Genomic DNA, 25,902 nt, shown 5'->3' with positions numbered 1-25,902 from the left:
TTCTCTCTCCTGCATCCATCATTTGCCACAGAGTCACCCTCCCCCTGCCCTCTTCATCCCACCACTCCACTCCCACCCCCACATACTTGACAGCTGCTGGAAGAGCTGCTAAATTTCAATAAACATGAATTTTCTCCCTTCAAATGTAATTTTGCATTGATTGTGAGTGAACAGAAACAACAGACAACAAATTCTTTTTATAGCGGGTGAGTTATTTAATCTGTTTCCTCCGGATAAAACACTTCTGATGCTCCAAAAGCATTTTAAAGTCTTTTTTGCACAGTTTTAACTTATACATTCAGCTTGAAATACTTCACATGAAGCTATTGAAAGTAATGTCGTCGGCAGCACAACAGCCTGATTGTATTTTAAATAATAACACATTTCACCGTTCTAAGGTTTACTGCTGTGGTATTAGGCCTATGCATGTGAATCTGTGTGCATTCACTGAGCAGAGGCTTAGTGTGTAATTACATCTTCATTAAATAAGGCGTATTTACATGTATATTGACATATTTACTTTGACAAAAGGCATTATTATTAACACCAAGCCTAGACTATGCCTCTTTATTAGATCTGAGAGGATGATTCATATTTTCAAAAGCTAATTGCTATAAAGTTTGCATGTCATGCAGCTTGTAGTGGTTCTATAATCTAAGCATGACTAACAAGCCACTTGCACTGTCACAAAAAGTCTAATGTGAAAACTGTGACTCTGACAACATAAGGCACATCTTAAATGGAAGACAGTCAGACAGATGGCGTCTCATGCACTGCTCTGGACACCTGAAACAGGATAATATAAATAGTTGTCAAAGAAGCGTGACTCCACAGATAACACAATAATGCATAACACGAAGGCCAATAACTTTAAATTATAGGTGGAAATATAGCCCTGCTTTGTTAAGACACGTGTGTGGACTGTGTTTTAACATATACAGAGGTATATATATTTTTTTTTGTTGCCCTTTCCAACAAAGGTCACTAATAAGAGTAGTTATTGCAAACTCACCTTTTATTCAATTGAGTCTGTGTTCGCAGAGTGACGTAACGACTCCTTTAGCTGGAAGACACGACACACAATATTCAAATTAGTAAGTGGCATGATTTCAAATGAATGTAAAGTTATATGTTAAATTACGTCAATTATTTCTATATTTATAAAGCCGTCATCTAGCATGATATTCTACATATACTGTGCTCATCGATGAAAAATTCAGTTTCAAGTTACAAAGAGAAACATAGTAACTATTCTAACATGTAGATACATGCATTATAAAACATCAATCCATCCATCCATTATCTCTAACCACTTATTCTGTGCAGGATCGGAGGGGGACTGGAGCCTATCATACCAGCTGTCATATGGTGAGAGGCAGGGTACAACACAGAGAAACGTACACAGACAGACAACCATTCACACTCACATTCACAACTATGGACAATAGAATGGAAACTATGGAAACTCTCTCAAGCACAGAGAGAACATGTCTTGGGGGCATATATAATTCTGAGATAAAAGACAGATCATTCTGTTTTTCTGCATAAGACTGTGTCTCTATATAAATGGCCTTTCAGTGTCACATGCAGCTAACAGGTTACATATTTGCCGCCCAGGTGTGATGTGAACACCTGCTGCGTGCTGAGCTCAGTACAAAGTGCATAAAATTTCACTTCGTTCACACTGACCCACTAAAGCATAGTGGTAAAAGCAGTCTGAGCTGTTCCATTTGGAAATTATTAGTTGACTACACAGAACACGGTCACATGCTTGACATGTATGAATTACATGGGTTATTTTATTGTACAGACAATAAAACCTGACACTTAACACATTAAGTGACAATCACATTAATGCCAGCACAGCTCCCTCCATTCCCAACCTCGTCCTTAGGTGGTGTTTTGTGTTGTGTTGATTTAACTAAGACAAACGGCCCTGTTTTCATAGCGAAGAGCGTAGTCAAGTAAGACCTGCCCATTGTGCAAATATTTCCCTGGCCAGGTGCACTTATGGATCACTTTGAAATGGAGTGGGTTCAACAAAGATCACACTATCATGCACAGTATGGACAATCATGGCAAAACACATCTGCTGCTTTTCTCCCTTTTAAACACAAAAGTCTCAGAGGAGTTTTAATCAGAGGAAGCCGGATGTTTTCTGGGATCGAAAGAGAGTCAAACATGGAAACAGCAGCAAATGAGTTGGACATGATAACTGTTGCACTGTTTTTTTATGTAGTGCGGAAAGAAATTAGATTTATTACGAGACTTCAAATGTCAGAAATGACATTATAATGCGCCTGAAAGTGGTTTGTTTGTTTATAAATCTTTGCCATGTGGCCACATATACTGGTTCATCGGAAAAAAAAAACAGCTGAAATGCAGCAGGCAAACATACATGACACCTCACAAACACTTTGTGATGAGCCTTCCTTACTTTTTGGAGGAAGCCAACTATGTCCATCTTGTCTGCTTTGTTGGAAGAGGAGCCCAGGCCCTCACAGATGCTCTCTAATTCATTGGATGTCTTTCTCTGGGAGCCCACATTGCAGCTGCTCCAGGAGGAGATGCCATCACTCCGCGCACCAACTGGAGCAAAGGGGGACCTTAGAGAGCACTGAGTGGCCACTGTCCTGTTGGTGGTGGGGCTGGATGCTCCCGGTAGAAAGACTCTGAGTTGAGAGCAGAGTAGAGACTGCTCATCCAACAGTCTGTGCATCTTCTACTCAAAAACAAGGAATTATAATCAGAAGACATGCAGTAGGAAACATAAACATTGTGAAACAATACATTTGTACGGATTTTCTCAAACAGGACAGAAAAACTAAAAGTGAATAAAAATTGGTGGAAATAAAAGCATAGAATTTGTACAAGTGAACACATTTGCATGTATCTGCAAACATCTACTAAACAGAGGTCGAAGTTAAAAATAGATTGATTATTTAATATTTTGCTGTAGTTTATGATTAGCTCTGAGCTTTTCATACAAAGCCACAAAAATGTTGATGGATCAAATCTCTGTTCCACTGAGCATAACCCTTCTTCACATTAGACATTCTACTAAGTTTCCTCCAGTGCCACCATCAAAACAAAATGTCAGTGTGTTCTGTTCACTTGGGGTCTTACTGAAATGAAGTATCACATTAAAACAAATCAAACCAAATCAATTTACATTAGTACAGCCTGAGATCACTAATCACGCGTTTGCCTCAAATAGGCTTTGACATTTACACAGCATACAGCATCCTCCGTCCTAAAACCCTAAAAAAACTTCAATGCACGATAAATGGAAAAGTGTATCGGTGTAAACAAGTGTTTTACCATTTTTAAGCTGTCATCATAGTGATGGGCTAGTTCATTCAACTGCTTCTCCAACTCTCTCGCCTCTTGCTTTACTGCTCGCCTCAGCTCCTCTATGTCCCGAACCTTCTCTCTACACACACACACACACACACATTTGTTTGTGCCTTTTGTATGTACATAAAAATAAAGCAGCAATTTCATAACAGATAAGGTTCATTATGAGCAAAGATGTCACAGATTATTTAATGAGCTGTTCACAATAAAACATGAAACATCAAAGGGAATAAATGGGCCAGGATGCAAATAAAACCAGCCAGATTAGGAACAACACTCCCATTCCCTCATAGACCATCACTGATCTCAGTTCAGTGTAGTTTTATATATGCATGTAGTTGTGTTTGCCCGGCATTAGCTTACAACACAATATAAATATTGCATCTGCAACATAACTAGAAACCTAATATTGAGCATAACATTGTTATATTACAAATACAGAAACTCTGTCTTCTATCCCAAGCTCTGCAGATAAACTGTCACATTAGAAGATCCCTTCCTTAAACACAAGAAATATTCATAAACTCATCATAGATTTTAGACATTTTATTAGAAAACCCAGCCCTTAATTCATCGTATGTTGAAAAATAGAGAATAAAATGGACTTATTTCTGCTAAAGAGACTGCTAAACTGGTCTGTTGCAACAGCTAAAGGTGATGTACCTGAACTATCTGAAGGATCTGTCTTCTGGTCAAATTCTGACAAACAATATTTTAATGGATTACAATCGGTTTGTACCGGACCTCTGCAGATCTTTCTTTATATGTCAGGATGATTTGTGACTGTTTTTCTGTCTTAGTTGTAAATTCAGTCCAGATTAGAAAATATTTGAAGTGAGCCATTGTTGAGGCATGTGAACACCACTTCCAAAGTTCATCTCATATTTATATGAGAGGTTCCCATCCCGTAGCTCCACAAATAACCAAAACCCCCCAAAATGCTCAAATGGCTCTGTAATGTATTGAGCTACACCCCCAAATGCCAGATGGTTATGCATACAGACACACACTCAGACCTCACACCCTTTCCATAATTTCCTGGTAACTCCTTGACAGAAGATTTTTTTTTCCTTTTGAGAATATTGTCATGTTTGCATCATAAATAAATCCTTGCAGTCCTTGTATTTAAAGCTTCACCGGGAAATTGCCTGCATTTTATTCTTTGACAGTGCAATGATATCATGTGTTAGAGGAGGAAGGCAATACAGAATATGATCCAGACCATGAAAAATCTGATGAGGAATATTCCAGTGATAAAGATGAGAGCCCTGCTGAGTCTGTTTTTGGCAACCAGATCGGTTGAGCATCTTATGTGCCACAATATCATTGCAGACAATACTCTGGTGATGTATTTTGACCTGACCTCATCAAGAAAATATCATAGAGGTAAATTGAGACTGGAAACAGATAAAAAAACATCCAAGAAGAGGCTTTTCCTGTAGGTGATGGACAAAGCCATTGTAAGCTTATCATTTAATGTTGACACAACTTTGATGTTGACAGATGTACAAATATTTTTTTATCTTTGAAGGTATTTAATCTTCAAGATGGGGTCAGGAGGAATATCTGACCGACCCACCAACCCTGCGGATCATAGATAACTGCTGTACTAAATGCCTAACAGCCATCTGTTGTATCTTCAGTATTGGCCCAAGGTGTAAACCTGCAGCTTGTACATACGAGGGACAAACCTTTCGTGGTCAGACAGAGCACTGTAAATTGCAGCCTGGTCTTCAGAGAGCTGTTCCTCCATGTTGCTGAGCACAGAGCAAAACTGCTGCAGAGACAGCATCAACTCCTCCAACTCATCCAGAGAATACTGTGGAGGACATGTACAAGAGTTTCATTTCAACTTTAAAATCAAATAGGGAAATATCTGAACACTGAACAATGATAAAATATTTTCATGTCAAATTATTAATTAATAATAATTTTATTAATATAATATTCATTCTCTGGAATTTAAACCATTTTATGCAACACAAGCATCAATACAAACTACTGTCCAAACTGATGTGAGTTGAGATTTCATACATGCATAGCTGAGCAGCTGGGGTACAAGGAAAGGACATTTTGGCATTTATTAAAAAAATACAGACCACACATTTTAGAAGAAAGAAATGTGTTAAATAGTGGAGCAGAGAGTCTGGCTTTGTGTTATTAATCCATTTTGGTCAACAAGGTCTAATGCACCGATTGCACAAATAAATCCAAGCTGTATGCTGATAAGCAATACAATGTGTTGGTTTTAGCATCAGTATGGTGACTGTGGACCAAGTACCAGAGTTGATCATTAAATACCCCTGATAGTTATATAGTGTGTCTCACTGCAACTTATTTTTAAACTAAAACAATATTAAATTTGAAGTGACACTTTGTACAACTGACATGACACTCATGAAATTCTTACAAAGTGGACAAAATAATCATTTCAAAATAAATTTACCACAGCGTTTATGTAGGGGTCTATTATAATTGTAAGTGAATTACATTAAATTATCAAAAGAAAACACAAGAAAGGAGAGTGAAAGAGATGCTACACATGTAAATGAGATATTAATATGCTAATTTGGTCCTTGTACTGAAAGGCCTGCCTCTCATGACAACAAACATGGTTTTATATCAAAGTGCAAATGTCGTGACTCATTGGAAGATGCACACGTCAAAGCTCAGTGCTTAGTCCTGTTTCTGAAATTAACCAAGAGAAGCGTGCACAGCTTCACTGACTAAAATGATGCTGATGGGCTTTGTCGCTCATCTCTAAGTTTGTTTTCTGAATCACATCAGCCCTTTGCTGGACTTGTTGTGAAGTTACAACCAGCTGCAATTTTCAACCAGCTGCAGTATCTGTTACACGCAATCATCAATAATTAATCTGTAGCGCAGTCAGCAACAAACATGCCCAGAGCTGCTGTCTGTCTTATCCTCATTGACCAGACCGTGCACACACAGTGGAGCAACCCACACACAGAGCACCTTAAGTCTCTGGAGTAAATTCACAAAAGTGCCGATTTTTATTGATGATTAACTTTAAATGTATTGTATTGATACATTTAGCATGTGATTTGATTTTCTCTTAGGTTACATAAAACTAACTGAGAGAAAAGGAAATGATTCCTTCCACGGTCACTGTTTTAATACAGCTGAAACTCAAAGGCATCCCATGCTGCTGGGTGAGGGGTGCTCCTCTGGCACAGTGGCTGCTTTTGTGTAAAATCAGTAGGGCTGCTGTTTGATGGTCACTGTAAAACAGTCAGGGAATAAAAATAACAAGCTATTAAAATGTTCAGGCTATATTTTCTGCACAAAAAGCAGCTTGTGGGTGTAATTGTGTGTTACTGATTTAACTGTGCCGTCTTGTCTTGTATCTGGTGAATTACTGTTTAATCACTGCAAAGTGTGATTAACTGTTTTAATTAAGTATTTAAAATTGGCAGGTTTTGACAGTTGTTGAATATGGACAACATTCAGCAAACTGAAATCTGGTTTTCTTTATAGGGAAATCAGTGCTGCCCTAAAATATTGTTGTAGAATCTGGTCTCCATCTGAAAATGTGAAGCCAAAAGGAAGCTGCTGATATTTAAAATAAGTGATCACACAGTACAGATGGAATAATGTAGTCCTCTTTACAGAAGCCTCCTACAGGAGCATCTGTGCAACTTCTGACCACTGATTGGCTGTTCAGCTTAGTAAATCAGTGCATGAAACGATACCAAGGTATTAACACTGCCAGTACAACTTCTACTTCTTAACAGACATATGCTCCATTTGTAATCATAAACTGTATATGTGATGAGCCAGACTGCTGTGAAAATGGTAAATTAACTCTGCTTATTGCATTTTTGAAAAACTTTGTGTCGGGGAAAACTTGCTATCTGCGCTGGGAATTGTGTGAAACCAAATATTTCCAGAAGTTTGTGCTTTATTTTAATCATGCTCATCCTTGCATAATCTCATTGCCCTCTGTGACACTGCAGCCTGGCGTCATTCCCACAGCATTAAAAACGCCTGCTTTTGACAAAATCCTTTGGCATTTTTATGATGAGCCCAGGCACATTTATACTTGAAAAAAGGAATAAAGGAATAATGTAGTAAATTAAGGCACAATCCACTTAAGGAGTTGGTTGTAGTGGTGAATGGTACAACAAGACACAGGACCTTCCCACAGGAGACAGAGGTTCAACTCCTGCTAAAGATGTTGCAATTTAATTACCCTTAAAGTGAAATGAGGACACACCTTATAGATGTATAGATGTACTTACAGGGACATTTCCCACGGTCTGTTGCTTGTTGTAACTCTTCTGAGAACAGGACGTACACTGATGGTTACAGGAGGAGCAGCATGCCATGGTGATCATCTGATTGCCCTCCCAATCCTCTTTATTTACATTCCTTTGTGCCACCGTCTCCTTCTGAGGTGAGAGTCCTGTATCCACAGAGACTGACACAGTCCGGTAATTTTTAGCCATCCCTGGGAGACAATCATATGACTGCCAGTCATTTGATGGCAAAGGAAAAGATGGAGTGGAAGAAAACATTTGTGTAGGTCTTTGTGTCCCTTCTGAGGCACTTGTACATAGGGTTACTTCATTTGGGACACTATCAAGTACCTCCTGAGACAATTTTTTGATGAGAGGGTTTCGCAGCATATGCAGGTCTGTCCATGACTGGACAGCGCGGAAGGGAGTGGAAGTGTCTAAAGGGATAATATTAGGGGGGAGGGTTTGTTTTGAGTCAGTGGTGTAAGGAACATCTTTTCTGAGGACAATATGAGAAGATGGAGATGAAGACATTTGAACAGAAACAGAACGGTTAAAATGTGTAAGGTCTGGGGTTGTGGACAAGGATGTGGTTGGAGCTGGAGCATTAGTGGATGGTGTGTCTGAAGAGACAGTTACATTTTTTGAGGTCTGGTCAGTGCCAATTGTTTCTGACAGTGATGAAGATAAAGGCATCTCTTTGTCTGTGGAAGACAAGGAACCAGTTGGGTTTTTACGTAACAGGGAACTCTCCAGGGACCCATCTGAAGTTTCTAAGCTGCTTGAATCTTCAAGATTGGAAATCTGGATGGGTTCTGCCCAAAAGACTTGCCCCTCAGTATCGAGCTGCTGAAAAAAGTCTTCGACTTCTCCAATTTCAACATCAGAGCCATCTACTGAGGTTTCAAATACCATATCTAAGCTTGCAATCTCAATTAGATCCTTTGGATGAGCTGTAGCTTGGCTGGATGCTTTTGGTATGTCATCATGTAAAACTAAATGATTTCTGGGGGATTCACTTTCTGAGCTGTTCACTTCCTTCTGACATACTTTTCTTAACTCTTCCTGTTTGGTGTCAGCTAAAAGCTCATCTTGCAAACTAGAGAAGGGGACATGTGGATCTGTTTCTGTTTGGTTACATACCTCAGAGACTAATTGAGAACCTTCTGACAGACCTGCAGAACTCTCTGGATCTGAAATGTAAACAACAGTATCTTGAGTCTGCACAGTGTCCGTGTGACTGTCTGCCTCTCCTTCTCCCTCTCCTTTCCTCTGAAGGGTATCCTCTAAGTGCAAAGAGATATTATCATGTGATTGTGAGGAAGATGAAGACTGAAAAACGGGAATTGAAGGGTTAGGTGAAAGGCAGCCTTCCTCAATCTTTGAGGAGTCCAGACCAAGATGGGGTGAAGTTGAGGGTTTATCCTTGTCCACGGGAAAGGAGAGTGAAAAGAGTGTTACACCGGGTGTTTCAGTGGAGCCTACTTCATCTGAGTCCGAAAAAAGGGAGCATTTTGTTTCGTTTTGTGCCCTCTGTGTGAGGGATTCAGTTAGTGGGGGAGAGGCTGTAGAGGATGGACAATGGAAATCAGGAGTTATAGAGGGGAGCGGGGATGATAACCTACTTGAATCAGTTTGGGAATTTTGGAGCAAAGGCACCTCAATACATTCTGACTGTGTGTCCCCCTGACTCCCAGAGGAGTCAGCTGAGGCAGAAAATGAACAATCAAATTTTGGAGAGGGAGAAGGAGAGGAGACAGTGGGAGGAACACTTGAAAATGTAAAGTATGCTGTGTCTTCAGAGTCATGAGGAAGATTAGAGAGGTGGGGGCATGGAGAACCTTTGTCCTCCCTGTCAATCTTCTCTGACCCTCTAACAACAGAAGCAGGTTGCATGGGGGGAAAAGGGAAGTCGGAGGAAAAGGAGGCCGAAGAAGGAAGAGTTGGAGATGGGGAGTGAGTTCGGACCTGTACCTCAGACGAAGAGGAAGGGGGAAGGTGCTCCATCAATGAAGGCAATGAAGCAGGGGGAGGCTGTTCCTGATCTGCTAGTGTCTCCATGTCTGCACTGTGCAGGTCAGATTCAAGGATAGATGGTGGTGGCGTAGGAGATCGGGAAAGCTCTGGTGAAGGACGTTGTGAGGAAGGGAGAACTTTGCCAACATCCGATGGTGTCAGAGATGAAGAGAGCGGAGGAGTTGTCGAGCGATGTGGGTGTGGGGAGGGGGAGCCCGGCCTTTCGCTGTTGTGGCTGTCAGTGCTGCCTCCTGACAAGCCAGACAGAGCCTGCAATGAAACAAAACATACAGAAAGTTAAACAACCAGGCACATGAACTTCCCTATATATACTATGTACATATTTTGTTGGTGCCTTCTTTTATCTAATGGTTCAGGTGTGGATGGCTTAAAGAGATAATTTAGAGGTGCACTACCATAAAACTGGAGCCTTGTGACAGAAAAGAATGTACAGTAGTAAGTGAAGAGACCTTGATGAGATCAGATCCTGGTGATCCCTGTAGTGGAAGAGATGGGATGAAGGGCTCTTCTAGAAATCCACTACTGTCTGACTGGCAGCTGTTGGTCCGTATCAAACCCCGCACTGCAAACAAAGACACACACACACACAGAAAAGAGAGGGAATATGACACAATGCATCATAATCAAATATAATTACACCTCGTTTAAAAAAGAAGAAACAAAACTGCTGCCTAAAATATCTGTATACTAAAATTTGATCTAATACCACAAACCAAGTGTGTGTGTGTGTGTGTGCATAAAACATTCTTCAGAGCCGTTGTTTGAAAGGCTGGATTTTAGACTTAATGAAAATGTTGTGCTTTAAGGTTAACATAGCACCTGAGTGAAAACTGGGGAGGAGAGAACAGGGTAACCCGTCATGTATACAAAGGAGAAAGAGAGGGTTTAAACACAAAGTGTCTCAGCACTTGAGTCTAGAGTGAAGCATCCAGCCTGAAACACTTCTCTTGTCATTAATTCATATGTGGACTATGAAGTGATGTTGATCTTTTCCGGGCTGCTACTGTCTCCGATTGTAAAACTCCCCACTATAACAGCCATCCAAAGTTTTCAACAGAAGCTATTAATAGACAAATTATAAACACCTTTATCGAATAAATACATGCTTTATGACTCACTGATATTTTCTGCTCCCGCCGTGGAGCTTCCTGTGACACTACCTTCGTCAAAACTGTGGATCTGAAAAGTAAAGCAAGAACTCATTAGTAAAGTTGTAGGGAAGTGTTTAGTGGCTTTGGGTTGAATTGTGTATTATCAGGAGGACTCTTTCATACACCTCTGCCCTACTTGCCTCTTCCATTTCAAATGATTCCCTGGGCTGCCATGGGCCCTTTTTTTTCTGAAAAAAAGTGGTGGCTGTCAGGGGGTGACTTTCCCTCAGGGCCCCAGGTCTGAGTGCCCCTTCCTGTGCTACGAAAGAAGCCATGTGAGCCTGGACCTGAGGGTCTGAACCAGCTCCATGCTCCTCTGCCAGAGGACTCAGGCTCACAGCCTCCAAATTTCCAGTTTTCAGTCTTTTTAAGGCCACTTTCTTGTCTACAGGAACGGGAGCAGTTTGCAGTGACACGGGTGGGGCGCAGGAAGGAGAGGTGGGAGACAGTGTGCCTTGGTCCTGAGCTTTTTGGTTGTGCATTTGGCTGAGTGATTTCTTTGAGGCTCGTCTGAACAACATGCCCATGCGCCTCCTCCTCTCTCGGGCATCCGGGGGCAGATCTTTTTCCAGCGGTGCTTTGAGGGCAGAGGAAGAAGACCCCATCAAGGAGGAGAATGCTGTGGTTACCTGCTGAAGGACCTCAAGCTGTCGAAAACGATCTGGAGAAGAGAAAAAGAAAAAGTGTGACACAAGTACTGTAGGCAGATCTAAGGGGACAAGTAACCGAGGCTTAGAAGATTTAACATGTCTGAAAGCATGATTTTCATTCACTGACAGAATCAGCACTGCCCACAAGCCTCCAATACCCAGGCAACAGCACTATTACATCTGTATTACTTAATGTCTCATACTTTTACAAGCAAATAACAATTTACTACTAGTTTTAAAACTCTGCTGTGTTTATTTGTGGAGAGTCACTCTCAGCAACAAATTTGTCTTGTAAAATATTTTTTTAGTCCATCTCCCTTTATATAAATTACAAATATAACAGGGCTGTTTATTAGCTAGAATGAATGAATTAGCTAGAGTGAGTAGAGCGATATATTGTAAATTTGTAATATTTCTAATATCAAATTTTATGAAAACTAGTGAAGAGAACACACTACAATATGGAAAAATTAGAACATCTGTCAAGTCATCAGGAATCCAAACACACTGCCACAACATTTTGCATTTGCCCTATCAATGAAAAATGAATACATGGAGAATTGTGACGGCCTCTGGCCTGTTGTGGGAAGTGTTTTTTCTCTTTTACGATGCACGTAGTGAACAGGCCATCATTTGGAGGAACAGGAAAACCTGGTTTGATGCTTCTGAGCAACCATTTAAGATCTGCTACTCTCATTCTAGAGGGGAGCTGCATGTTTGGTGCTTATACTTCTCCCTTTTGACCTTACTGATTAACGCACCTTATGCCTTTTTTTGACTTTTTTTCATTTAGTTTTTAAGTAAATTTCTGCTTTATATGTGAACTTTATGCCTCTTGTTTTCATTTGCCATGGTATGAGACAATCATGACAACATAGTATTACAGAATATTATATTGTGATATTCACATGTACAGTGTGAATAATTTATGTACTTACTTTGTTTTGTCATTATTAAAATTAATGTATAGGTAATGTGAAGTTAAGAAAACAATGTGAACCATGACAAAGCTTACAGTTGAACTGAGCAGCCCGAGATAAAGACCCGGGACTGACTCCGGCCCAATGTAGTGCCAACAGTCCCCACAGTCATGTTAGCTACAGAACTGTGGTTCTTTTCCTCCATTTGAAGAGCTTAAATTTACAGAACAACCAAAAATGTTCCATAAATAGAAAAATAACTAAAAAAAAAACGATGTGTAGACAAGTGAGCATCAAAATGAAGCTGACATAGCTTTAGCAAATCTTAACCAACCAAACGAAGAATAATAGTCTACAAAACATGCACTATTGAATCAAGATCACATTTAAATGTGTTGAAAGGAAGAAATGCATTTTCGGACTTTACATATAATTAGTTACTTATAAGACTTTACGTTACTTATAACACATATAACATACATTAGAAGGCAGCCCTTCAGATTAAAACAGCGAGTATTATTTGACTTTGTTACGGTGGTTTTAGGGGGTTACCTGCATAGCTTTTGTTTGTTTTGGATAGAAAATTGTGTAAATCGTGTATTTGATGAGGATGGGGCTGCGCTCTTCTTCTATGGCGTGACAGAAGGTTAAAACACAGACTCTAAATCGTCAACAGAAAAAAGGAAAAACTCAAATTCAACACGGTGTGATATCATCTTTTAGGATTCTGTTTTATGTTAGACTTTGTTTGAAGATATGAAACAGTTTGGTAAGAGAGAAATTAAATCAGCAAGGGGTTGAATCATTTTTCACAACACTGTATTAAAACCTGGATAATTTATCGTAGACCAGATTTTTTACATTTGCTATAACCAGATCAGATTTTTGAAGACATCTGTCTGTCACTGATCATGTGATGCACAGAAGTGATGAAGAAACATTTAGCAGTGCTCTTTCATATTTATCACAAGTTTGACTCAACACATAAATTAAGTTGACCTTGTACTTGAACCTGGCTCTGTGTGTGTATTTCTGGTGTGGGTCTGTTTGTTCCTGATCCCCCTTCCTTCCAGTGAAGGGGGATCCTAATGCTTGTGATATTTCAGACAACAGTGTTCATCCAACTTTGTGTCAACACTTTGTGTTTGGCTCTGTCCTGTTTCAATGTCCACCTGGACAAAATCAGCTCTATGAAGAAATTTTTTCTCAGTTTAGTGTGTGCAGAAGAGTCCAGACTACGACACCTAACACCTTCCAACATTATTGTAGAGCAAGAAAAGATGCCGGTGTTAGAATTGCTAAAACTTACTGCTGACGTCTGGGTTCTCCAGGTCCATTCGGTTCTTCTGTGCCTCCAGAAACACCTGGAGGTTAATTCCTCTTGCCTGAGACTGATAGTTGATGAATCGAGCCGGGATGCGTCCTGAGAGGTCAGGTTCGTCACAGCCAAAGCCCAGGTCCAAGAGAACCTCTTCTGGGTCATCGTTCCACAGGTTGAGTATGTCCATGACACTGCCAAAGGGTGAAAGTCAGATGGAGCTTTGCTCAGAACAGAGGGACTAACAGTTACAACATGAAATGCATGTGAGGCAATGTCTAACCTGAATTGTCCAGAGTGGCCTGAGGTTGTAGAGTTGAAACTGTTCCACCTGCTGATAGTTGGACTCGACCTGCTCCACCTGAACAGGTATACAACACAACAAGTTTAAAGGTTTAATACAAATTCTACCTATTGACAAAACCTTTAAATACATATAACAAATAAAGGGAGAGTCTGATGATTTGCTTTTCGTTTTTATTGTGAACAAATCCCATCATCAGACCAGGGCCAAGAGTGAACAATTAATAATTTGTGTACTAGGCCAATGAGCTCAGTTGTTGTCTAGAAATGATTAAACACATACTGATCCCCATGCTGATTAGGGTAACATGTTTTTTATCGCAACAAACACACAGTGTAGTTTATTTTGGCTGTTCTACACATGCCGGCCTGCTGCTTTAAATAGTCATCGCCAAATGTGGATTATTCTGCCACTGAGAATAGACTACGACAAGTGCATTGTTTGCTCCTGTATTCAGTATATTGGTTAATAACTGCAACGAACAGCTATTATAGTAAATGCATTAAGAAAAAAAGGAAACCACATACTAGGAATCAGGCAGGGAAGTGAGAACGTAGAGTTGCTCATTACTCACATTGCTAATTTTGCACAAGATTTGTTATCATTAAAACTGCTTTGGAAGAACGTCAGTATCATATTTTAAGCGTCATCTCAATTACTTATTGATGGCTCAACCCACTGAACACTATTGGAAACTGAAAGAGGATTTAGTGTGTTGTGTTGAACAATTACCACAATCATGCAGTAAGCACACACAGGTTTGCTGAATTGGCGTTTTATAAATACCTGCCGGACTCAAAAATAATGCACAGTTTTAATTGATATAACCTTCTTTGGACACTGCAGCACGTCCCGTAAGAAATAGAGAAAGATGCCATCGTGTGTGTCAATGCATAACAGAAATTATTGCAGCCATACAGAGATTAGCTCTATTGTACTCACATTTTGCTCCTGGTCTTTGTTGATCAGAACCCTATCGTGTTGTCCATGATCTTGATTACTAGCTTTCTCTGCTCATACTGTAGCTGATTCATGTTTTCTGTACAGATGTCATTGCACTGTAATAACTTTCCTCTGATCCTTTCGCTTTCTATGCAAACTGTGCAGTGCTGAAGGGAAAGGGATGAGGCATTATTTGCCTGTTAAATATGACTTGCAATTACGTGTCTAACTATTTGTTCAGGTCCAAAAGCTTTTACCACACAGCCTGAAATAACAGCTGTCACTTAAACACATGTTGAAGTATTAGATGAGCTAATAATAGTAATTAAGTCGACATAAACACGTTTCATTACTCAAAAAAGGAAAGAAATAAAGATGTGTCCTTATAAGACTCCCTATGAAACGCTTATCTCGTTGCAGGAAATATTCTCTAATCTCCCTGTTTTGCATTAGGTTATTGGGCCTGCACAGCATAATGGTGCTGTTTACAACCAGATTATATTAATGCCTCTATGACAGCTCACTGGCTGTAACAAATAAATTATGTTTTATGACCGCTCTCTCTCTCTCATGCACGCACACACACACACAAATACAAAACATTCATTCCACTTGTTCTATCAACTCTAAACTCACTTTTGAGCTGATGTGTTCCATTCATCCGCCCCTTGAAATGTCTCATTTCGCTCAAAATATAGTTTGAATTGTGTATAAAAACCCCATAGTGTTGCATAAAAGTTGCAAAGACAGGCACAAGCAAAGCTGCAAACAAACCTAACGCACGCAGCCGTCCCATCTCAAGCTCATGTTGCCTGAAAGAAACAGGACTCATCAGTTTAGCTTCACTCAGCGAGTGGAGCTGGCAGGATTACTGCAGTTTGTCTGACCAAATTCAACAGGCACAGGATATTGTGAAATTTGTGTGACTGCTGACATTTAATCATATAAATGAGCAGACTTCTCCAACAATAAACACTTATGACTGGTTTAACCAGGAGCTTAATGAAGCTTGTTCAGTGCACACTGTACCGTCCTTGGCTGTAAATACAATAAGAACTAAATTACGTTGAGCTTTAACCATTTTTCCACATGCAGTGGTGCTGAGAGTAAAAACCATTATGTTCGTAACGCCTTCAAACTTTTGTGCAGCACAGTCAATGCAGACACTTAACATGACGTGAGCTTGCAGCAGTAGAAAGGCAGAAGCTCCCATCGCAGGGTTAACATAAGGCATTAATTTGTTCTTTTGACAGCGAATATTGCAGAGTGCAGCTCATGTTACTGAACACAGCGGGAGTTGGTTACTAGTATGTAAAAAGTTTTCTTGACTTCTGAGACGTCTACATCTGCCCTGCAAATTTGTAAATGGTTAGTCTGGATTTGCACCTCTGACTGCGAGACTCTATGCCACTGACATGAACATGAACACATGAAGAGAGGTGTCCTTACCGTAGAAAGTCCTGGACTGTCCTCACTCCCTGTTTACCATATAAAGAGGCTGCAAGGAAGAAAAGTCATGTTATTTGAATGAGGAAGCAAACAAAGCCCACAGAGCCATAAATGACACAAGTTGAGAGGGAAACATCGGCGAATGAGGAAGGCAGAGCACAGGGAAACATCTTCTTGATTCCCCACTGGTTGGATGTCAGTACATCCTGTCCAGGTCTGGTGTCAAGGCTGCTCGAGCTATATTAGGCAAGTGTTTTCTCTCTCCGTCTCTGTCTCTCATGCCTGCTCCCCCTCTCTGTCTTTTTTCCTTCAGAGGGTGTTTGGGTTTTGGCATTCACCTCCACCTCCCTCTCCCAGACTGGGACTCCATTAGACGCTGGCATGATGTCAAGAACAAAGTTGTCTTTCTCCCTCCTTACTGTCATACCATGTGTTTTTCTTTTTTTAAACTACTCTGACACCCAGTGAACCTGCAGGCATTTGTATGAGAATTAATCTCCATCTTTCTAAACTTCAGGTAAGAGCTGGGTCCAGCTGGGGTCTCATCCACAGTGCTTTGATCTTTTCATCTGCTCTTAAAGAGCAAACAGAGCAAAGAGTGGATAAGGATGCAACGGTAGACTGACACTGAAGAACACAAAGTTAGTGGCTCTTGTCAAACTGTAAAGCTGACGCAGGCATTTGTGTAAACTGATCTGTTGAATTTATGGAGGAGTTGTTGGCAGTGGAAATGCTGAGGGACTTTAACTGACGGGTCTACACACACCAAGAGACTACTAGATGTGAATGATAAGCTTCAAAATGTTCCTTAAAATTACAATCTTTAGTCCAACCCCGTTTCTTGCAAAATATGTTTTACATTATCGAATCGCTTTGCCAGACACATTTTATTAATGTTGACATGCTTCAATTCCCAAATGTTTTTTCGGTTTAGGCTGAATTGAAGGTTCTGTTTTAATAAATCCAACAATACACTTCAGAGGGACTGCAGGATCAACAGGATCCAAGGGACTTCTTGCCTCGTTTTTGGCCCTAAGTTCAACACAAGTGAAACTGTTTTGGCTCAAGATTTTCTTGTTTTTAAAGAAAAGAACTGAATTGCAGATTTTTCAGTAGTGTGACATTTGACCTGCAGCTCTTCCACATCTGTCTGTGGTGTTTTATCTCAGCACACTGCTTGGTAAACAGCTGTTTTCTGACTTTGTATTTTATTCTCTATCTCCATTATTTTCTTTTTGTCCTTTTCGGCTTATCCCGTGAGTTCAGCGTCGCCACAACAAATCATTGTCCGCATGTTGATTTGGCACAGTTTTTACTCCGGATGCCCTTCCTGACGCAACCCTCCCATATTGGACCGGCACTGCACAGCTGGAGATGGGAATGGGCTGTTAGGGGTTCAGTGTCTTGCTCAGAGACACTTCGACATGTAGCCGGGACCTGGGATCAAACCAATGCTCTATCTCCATAAGAAAATGAAAAATAACTAAATCAGTAAAGAGTAATTTCTGCTTCTTTTTTCATTTGTATTTTTATTGCCAAAAACTTCCCATTTGTATCAGAGATCCATGACCCACAACCTTGTCACTTCTTGGACCATTTTTTTATTGCTTTGTAAATGCTCTGACCCAGTTATCTGTCACGGTTTGGTTCATATCAGAGTGACTCAAATCCTTACATTTGAACATTTTTCTCAATTCCAACATATCAGCTTTAAGAACTGATTTGACTTAACTTGCTGCCTAATACAGTACATCCCCCCTATTTGACAGTACCCATTTTAACAAGATAATAAGTGTTATTCACTTCATTTGACAATTCACTTGATGGTTCAGTGTTGTGCCTGATCAGTTTAATCATCAACAGAAAACAAGATGTGAGGAAGATGTGTACATTAATTAATAGGATAGAGTGGAAAAAAGTGGAGGACAATGATATGAACAGAAGTTAAGTGGAATCAGATTTCAGACATTTGGAGTTTGCTGTTCACAAGAAGCATCTGCTAATGTGAAACATATTTTGGAAAACCTGTATAATGTCTTGATAACAGAAAAAATAAAGGAAGAATAATAATAATAGTAATAGTAATTCGTGGAAAAGGGTGACAAAGAGGGGGTTGGGAAGTGTCACAGAATTGTTTAATTTATTTCTGTTAAGTGGACTGTTATGCTGGGCAAAAAGTACCTCACCACTGTAACAGTGCTAACTAACTTTAACTTACATTTGACATCTAATGTAGCTACTTTATTTTTTTTTTTATATTGTCATATTTCCACTGAACTCTCCTCCCCGTGACAGCAGCTCCTGCTGTGTTTACAGTATGTTTGTTAGTATCACCATAAAGAGTATGTTTGTTTTAAGTCGCACATAGCGTGAGTGGGTGGTGGGTAGTTTGTGGCTCTGTGTTAACAGTTAGACGGAGCCTGGTCTTAGCATATGAACAGGTTTAATCTCTCTGGGCTGCTTGTGAAAGAGATCCTGTCAAAGTAGCCACATGCAATTGTACAGAAGGAGAAAGGAGGACTCTTTCAAATAAAGTCACACTCTTAAAAAAAGGAGGAAGAAAAGAATATATGTAAAAAACAGCCTTATATATTCAGGATAAGATACTGTTTACCTTCTACACCTAGATCCAAATCATCATCTCCACTGGCATTCCTCCTCAAAGGCTCTGCAGGGGACATGGGACACATGAGAAATACAAATGACACAGCAGAGCCTCTACAGTCATGTCCCACAAGTGTTTGCGTTTATGATGTCTCAGTGACTTCATCAAACAGAAATGTGCTCAACATACTAGGCAGCATTACTTTGATCTGGATTACTTTCTATATTTAAAAACAATATTTATTTATTTTTTATTAGAATCTGAAGCTCATTAAATGAAAAACATTCACACAGTCCTGCTTCACTTTTTAGAGAAGGATGAGAATTGGGAAGGAGCTATTCGCCATTCCAGTGGGTTTTTTGTTTGAGCATATATTTGCATATTGTTTGAATGGGCCAGCTTCAGGGCAGGGTTAGAAATGCACAGGTCAGATAATGCACAATGCCTAACAACAACCACAACAACTGTAAACTGGAGCCTTTCACACTTCTGCCAGATTCACTCTCAGCCTCATTATCGTCAAGAAAAGATTTTAAATGTTCTCTTAGGCAGGGAAAATATGAAACACACCCCTCAACCAAAATACCTGTAATGAAGAGTTTGTAAAAGTAAAACATTAAGATAAAAGAAATATTGATGAAAAATTAAATTCCTGATTGTCAGACTGCACCATACATACATATAGCATGTTGTGCATGTACATATCTGTGAACTTCTGTGACATGACACAAGCAGTCTATTCATTTTCTTGCCCAGTCATGAGTGTACTGCAACTTTTTACCTCTACACACTACGAAACGGATGAGTACAGTATTACAGAAATGCTTTGACACAAACAAAAATTGCACTCACCATCCTGTATCACTGAATGATGTGAGGAGGAAGACAATATAAAGCCGACAGAGAGTTAAGCTAAGACACATCTCTCTACAATAACCAAAAAGAGAGGGATCATACCTGTAGCTTCCCTCTGTGGCTCTTGCTTTGCATCTTCGCTGCAAACACAGGTCACATTTTAATAGAAGGAGGGACAGAGCCTAAGCTCAAACACGTAATGTGGGCAAGATGATATTGTAAGATGTCTTAGAGCATATAAACATATGACATTGTTCAAACAAAGGCAGGACACAACAGAAAGACAGACAAGACAAACAGAACAGAGCTGCTTGAAATCTATTCAAAGCTCAGTTTTCAAATAATTTCTACTGATAATAATTTTCTATTGATATCGATCCTGCGAAAACTGCATGTTTTCACTCTTTACAACAGGCCTTTGAAACAGTCAATACACATCTAATCAGTCATATGAATGACCACATTTAAACATAAACACGCTTAGTCTTACAAAGCAACAGCAATAACATGTTTAAATTTTAGTTTGAAAATAAAAATTTTCTCTGTTGTAATTTTTACAACATCACTGCAAATCCTTCATTAAAATACTATTTGTGGGAAATGGAGCATTTTTGATTCACAACTCTATTCCTGCTCAGGATATCCATAATCCCCTAAAATGAAATTCTGGAAATTGATGTTAAATCTGTTAACATTTGTTGCACTTTAGTTTCCATTTCGTTTGACTTTAATTAAGACCAAACAGTCCCAATGACAGATTATCATGAAAGCTGATGTCCACCAAGTTTCAGTATTTCAATGCAAAAGAGTGTCACATTTCAGTTTCCTAGAAGACCTATCATTGAAACCTACAATGCAAAAGTGCCTCATGCAAAACGGAGGCTTGTGGAACAGGAGATAACTCAGAAGCAGAGTGACGCTTCAGTGACGTATGACACACAGCTGAGGCTGAGTGCAGACAAATGCAGGAATTCAAGGCAATGATGCCATTAAGCTTGGTCACATGTTACCTGTGAATTTTAAGTTGTTTATATAGGATTCATCCTAAAGGTTTAACAAGTCACATCTGTCTGCCTGTTAACACGGAAAAGGCTGTATTCCAATCTGTATACTCACTCGGTGACTGTGGTGGTGAGCCATTTCCTGACACAGTTCGGGCTCGAACTTCCTGTGGTTGACATGATGAAATAAATTATAATGAAGCCATGACAAAAAAAACCACAGATAGCAAACACACTGAAGAACACACATCCAAGTGACTGAGGCAGGAAGCTCATTTGACAAGTACTTGTACTGTACAGTCTCAGTATTGTCCACTACTAAATACTTCGACCTTGAAATAAGACATCTTTCAAATGTATCAATTTGCACTTATACATATATTTTAGAGTCTCAGCTAGTAACTTGCATGTGACATGTGAGTGGAAAAGAAGGTTAACCCCTCCTATTGATTGAAGCAGGCTTTCTATTAGTGAAATGGGTGAATGAGAGGCCAACTTTGAAGAACTTTGTCAAGTAAGGTAGAAAAGCCAACATTAGAGCAGACCTCAGCCACAAAGTTAATACCAGGTGGTGGAATTAATGTTTGCGGTGGACAGTGGTCAGCATGGGAAAAATGTAATGCTGACCATGATCGTGAGAACTGCGGTGCATCATAACTGGTGGTCGTGCTGACCCCTGTCCATCACATTTAAAAACCTCCAGGTGAAATCCACGTTTGCTGCCATTACCAGATGACTGGTAAACTGTGTACGACAAAGCTTTTCAGGTTCATTAACATAAACTCTCCAGCTAAACGTGTGAACTGGATGTGCGGTTTCAGCATCAGCTACATTCTTCCTCTTCCTGACTCTCTTACCCTGAGTCACTGTTTGGCAGACTTACAGTGCTAGCATGTTCCACGAGAGACCAAGCATGCAGGTCACCAGCCTTAAGAGATAACTGCAAATTCCTTATGACTTATTAGTACAAGGTATCGTAGCTGACTTTATAAACAGCTGAGATGCATGATTGTTTGAGTGTGTTTCATTATGTGAATAGATATCAGATATCAAAGATCTTTGACTACTGTTATAATAATAGACATAGATGTAAAAACAACAACGTGTAGAAAGAACCAGGAAACAAGCACAACAGCATCATGATGGACTGATAACTGTGAGAAGAAAAACAATGTCATGTCATACTGCAAAACAGAGGAATAAGCAGCATGACTTCCCCTCATGTGATCACCTGGTATTGTTTTTGGATTACTATGAATCACCTATTTTTCGAAAGCATTATTTCTTCCAAAGCACAATCGCACCAAAAAAAAAAACAACAACTACCAGACACAGACAATTTGACTTATTTTTAAAGCTTCTCCTAATGATGAACAGCATCGCACGGCATTGTAAAGTCCTTAATTTCTCTATGTGACATACATTGAAAATGAATGTAAATATTTCAGCAGTGGTCCTGACCTGTAATGGACTTGGGTAAGTCCATGTGACCCCAGTGGAGCCCTGATATAACTCCTCCAGATGCCATGGAAGGAAACTGGAAGGGTGGAAACCACACAGAGGATTAACATCAAATGATAAACAACAGATGTTAGAAACCAACAGAAAAGCATATTGCACTTACCTGTGGGACAACTCCTGCTTTACATTGCGTTAAACAGATGATCCTAGAAGCCTTGTGAAGTGTGTGCAGAAATTGCTTCAGAGCAGGAGCTCGCAGGTAGAGAAACACGAGCAGCAAGTCTTATTCTGCTCGGTCACACTCAGTAAACATGTCAGCGCAAAGAAGGGACATGCAAATGTCTCTAGTGAGCCCTATAAGGAAATACTGCTTCCTGGCTCACTTGTCACTGCCTTACATCACTTTGTGCTCCTCTCTTATCTATTCCTGTCTGCATATGGCCAAATGGAAATGTATGCTGCAGGGAAAATGTCATGACATTCCTGGAAAAGTACTTTCAAATAATATGCAGGACAAAAACAGGAAAATCCAGATGTAATTATTAAGCAAATGACAATAATCATTCTGTCAGTCTTTTCACTTCCAGAGTTTTATTTCAAATGTCTGGTGGATATTGATGAATAAATGCGTTGTCCTGTACTTTTAAATAGCTTTATGTTGCCCATGTCCTGTATATTTTTCCTAAAACCCAGTGTCTTATGTCTTTGATTAGACAGCATAAGACATAGTGAGGACACTCTGAGGTGCAGCTAAAACATCTGGGTTCTGAAAAATAAGTGTATTTTTAGGACTGAAACCTGACATCCCACCCTGACAAGTGGCTCCATTAGAGTTGTGATATATTTCATTCTTTATCCTGCCTCCACATTGAGTAAAGCAATGTTTGGAGAAGATTTTCATAGGTTATTCATTTCTGTCTGCAGCTTGACCCTGTTATCAGCAACACTTTGCATTGCAGTTATGCAGCCGGCTTGTGCTGATAGGCACATTGGGTGCCTTTAAAATGTAAATTCTTCCTGTTTTGATGATGGTTTTATGAGATTAAGTTGAATGTGTTCTAAATAGAGGAAGTAGAGGGGAAGAGAACTACATGAGCCGACAAATGAAGAAGTGGTCACTGTACAGTGTTAGTTGTACTGTATGTGTGTAACTGCTGTTCTTCTTCTTACCAGTAAGAGGCACCAAATCTCTTCAAATCCCCCACACAGTGGTTTTGAGAAAACCAGTGATAATGACTCAAACAAAACTGACTTAAACAACAAAACAAACTTTGAATTTACCAGATTATACACTAAGTGAAAAGCAACAGAGCAGGTACACGAGCACAATACTACTACACATAAACATATGGTAATGATTTACCTGCTCTTACATGTTAATACATGTAGTGTTTTAAGTCTGTAAAGTCGTCTTTGACCATTTCTGTTACTTCTGATTATGAAGGAACATTCGTATGAGCTGAATGTGCATTGGATATTATGTTGATGATTATTAAAGGACAGCAAACCTCACGCATATGTGTTTGTGTGTGCAGAGACAAAAACATTTAATTGTCAATAGAAATGTGCATTAAAATGTATTGGCCCACCACTGGCACAGCACCAGAAATGGAGGATGAGAAAGAACTAATGCAAACACAACTTTGTTTACAGCATAGCGGCGGAGGAGTGGGTGGTGCTGCTGGTTCCAATCCCGCCTTGCCAGTGGAGGTCTTTCTGTGTGGAGTTGGCATGTGTCTATGGGTTTCCACCATTTTACTCCCAGTCCTAAGACACTCGTGTTGGGTTAGTTGGTCTCCGGAGTTGCCCGTAAAGTACATGTGAATAGTTTTCTGTCTCTCTGTGTCAATGCTGGAATAGGCTGCTGACCTGTCCAAGTCCCCCAATGACAGCTGGATTAGGCTCCAGCCCCCCTTTAAACCCTGAATAGGAAACTTAAACACAATATTGTTAATCATAATAATAATAACGCAAAGGTACCAACATACATATTTCACACATGCCAATAGACTTTAGACAGTCGAACATGTTCGACTATTTCGGCCTAAATATGATTTACACGGTGCAATCTTCATAGATTCATGATTCATTTATTTATTTCCTAAATTAAATTATTTTAAACCTTAGGCACATCACAAATACCAGACTAATTACAACAGAAAATGAAAAAAAAAACCAAATTAAACAGTTAATTACTTTTAACATTTTTTTTTTTTTTATTATTATTACAAAGTAGCCGTCAGATTCTTTTTCTCATCCTTCTGCAAACAAGAGGCTCAGGATTTTTATATCTGCAGCTAATACCTGTAGCTGTAGTTTAGCCAATTATAGTGACTCCACATGAAAATTTGCTGGTGTTATTGTCAGTGCTTACTGTACAGAAAAACATGGACCCCCGGCTCTAACGCCTTCACCTTCTTTTTGTCTCTGAACCCCAATTTAAATTGCAGGTCCTCTTTCTTGGAAAGATATGATGATGTTACAAGTAACTCTGTGAAGAGGTGTATTTAGATTGAGTTGTACACCAGTGTTTTCTTCAGCATCAGCTCTTTCTCCTGGCTCCACTTGTCCTTGTTCTATCTTCTTTGTCGAGTTTGACTTGGTAACCAGGGCCCAGCAGAAAGAAGCGTGAGGGCTGAGAGCTGCAGAAAACCAAGTCAGCTGACCATTTTGGGTCCTGGACAGAAATGCTAGCTTGTTGCAAGGAGCTGAGAAAAAAATATGATTCATGAAAAGCTAAAATGGGTTTTAACAATAAAATGTTGTGATAAACAGTCCTGAACTGGTTTGTTGTGAGAGACCTTACAATGACATGAAGATTCTGCACCTCATTTCCATATGTTAAAAAAAGGCTTTGAGATGCAACCATATAAAAAACCCAATACAAACAGTTCACAGAAAAAGAACAAAAATACCAGAACACACTAGTACCTTATTTGTCCACGTAAGTGCACTTATGATTTTGAAAAGAATGTAGAAGCAACTGTTCCATATAAAGGAGAGCATTAATAATTATGAATATTGCTTATCTGATGCAGGGTACATAGAGTTGGGTGCAAAGGTTGCATACCATTATTTTGAAATGTCCTAAAGAGCAAAAGAAATATTTTAAATATATTATAAACCATTCTAATATAATACATATTATTTGCACAAGCTAAATTTGCATTAAATATTACGTTGATAAGCAAACTTTGCACCCAACACATGCTCCTATGTCTTGAGCTAAAAATTGTGTCACTGTTACTGTTGTGTTAATGTTCGCATACATACGAACCTGACTGTAAATGAAGACAGAATAAAAGCTGTTGTGTTGCACCTCACCTCCCGGGATGCCTCAGCTGGTGTGGGTCTTTCTGGTCCAGTACACACACCAGCATTTGTTGAGTCAAAAATCCCCATCAAACTAATCACTTCACTGCACTAATTGCAAATGCAAATATGCAAATTCATATTAATTAATAACTCTTTTAATTAGTTCGGCTTTGGGGAGGCAATAAATCATTGTGCAGCAGACAGAGGACAAAGAGGAGGCACAATCCTATTCTGACATTAAAAAATTTCACATACGTATACACGAATACCTCAGAATA

At 39.6% G+C, this 25,902-nt stretch overlaps 1 protein-coding gene across 3 annotated transcripts; it reads right to left on the bottom strand.

The window, feature by feature from the left end:
• Nucleotides 1–206: 206 nt before the first annotated feature.
• On the bottom strand, nucleotides 207–22,621 carry itprid1 (ITPR interacting domain containing 1). Of its 3 annotated transcripts, XM_067486814.1 has the most exons (17): nucleotides 22,473–22,621; nucleotides 22,310–22,385; nucleotides 20,964–21,015; nucleotides 19,950–19,987; nucleotides 19,002–19,055; nucleotides 16,388–16,436; nucleotides 13,976–14,053; nucleotides 13,684–13,886; nucleotides 10,945–11,465; nucleotides 10,772–10,832; nucleotides 10,103–10,215; nucleotides 7,620–9,902; nucleotides 5,049–5,176; nucleotides 3,322–3,433; nucleotides 2,438–2,722; nucleotides 1,013–1,063; nucleotides 207–786 (listed from the first exon to the last, which is right to left on the bottom strand). In XM_067486814.1, exons 2-16 carry the CDS (start codon nucleotides 22,374–22,376, stop codon nucleotides 1,016–1,018), a joined length of 4,092 nt encoding a protein of 1,363 aa, XP_067342915.1. In that variant the 5' UTR covers nucleotides 22,377–22,385; nucleotides 22,473–22,621; the 3' UTR covers nucleotides 207–786; nucleotides 1,013–1,015. The 3 variants fall into 3 exon arrangements, with proteins under 3 accessions (XP_067342915.1, XP_067342917.1, XP_067342916.1); XM_067486816.1 differs by lacking the exons at nucleotides 19,950–19,987; nucleotides 20,964–21,015; nucleotides 22,310–22,385; nucleotides 22,473–22,621 and adding an exon at nucleotides 19,845–19,900; XM_067486815.1 differs by lacking the exons at nucleotides 16,388–16,436; nucleotides 19,002–19,055; nucleotides 19,950–19,987; ... (1 more) ...; nucleotides 22,310–22,385; nucleotides 22,473–22,621 and adding an exon at nucleotides 14,939–16,358.
• Between the last annotated feature and the right edge of the window lie 3,281 nt (nucleotides 22,622–25,902).

This window comes from Channa argus, chromosome 19 (assembly GCF_033026475.1).
Source record: "Channa argus isolate prfri chromosome 19, Channa argus male v1.0, whole genome shotgun sequence".
NCBI lineage: Eukaryota > Metazoa > Chordata > Actinopteri > Anabantiformes > Channidae > Channa > Channa argus.
This window is presented reverse-complemented; position numbering and strand designations above follow the sequence as displayed.

Excerpts from the sequence above, each read along its gene's own strand:
- itprid1 (XM_067486814.1), bottom strand. The coding sequence starts at position 22,376 with ATGGCATCTGGAGGAGTTATATCAGGGCTCCACTGGGGTCACATGGAC. Across the intron at positions 19,988-20,963 it reads CTCACCACCACAGTCACCGA|CGAAGATGCAAAGCAAGAGC; the intron begins GTGAGTATACAG and ends CTGTGTTTGCAG. Across the intron at positions 13,887-13,975 it reads GGCCACTCTGGACAATTCAG|TGTCATGGACATACTCAACC; the intron begins GTTAGACATTGC and ends ACCCTTTGGCAG.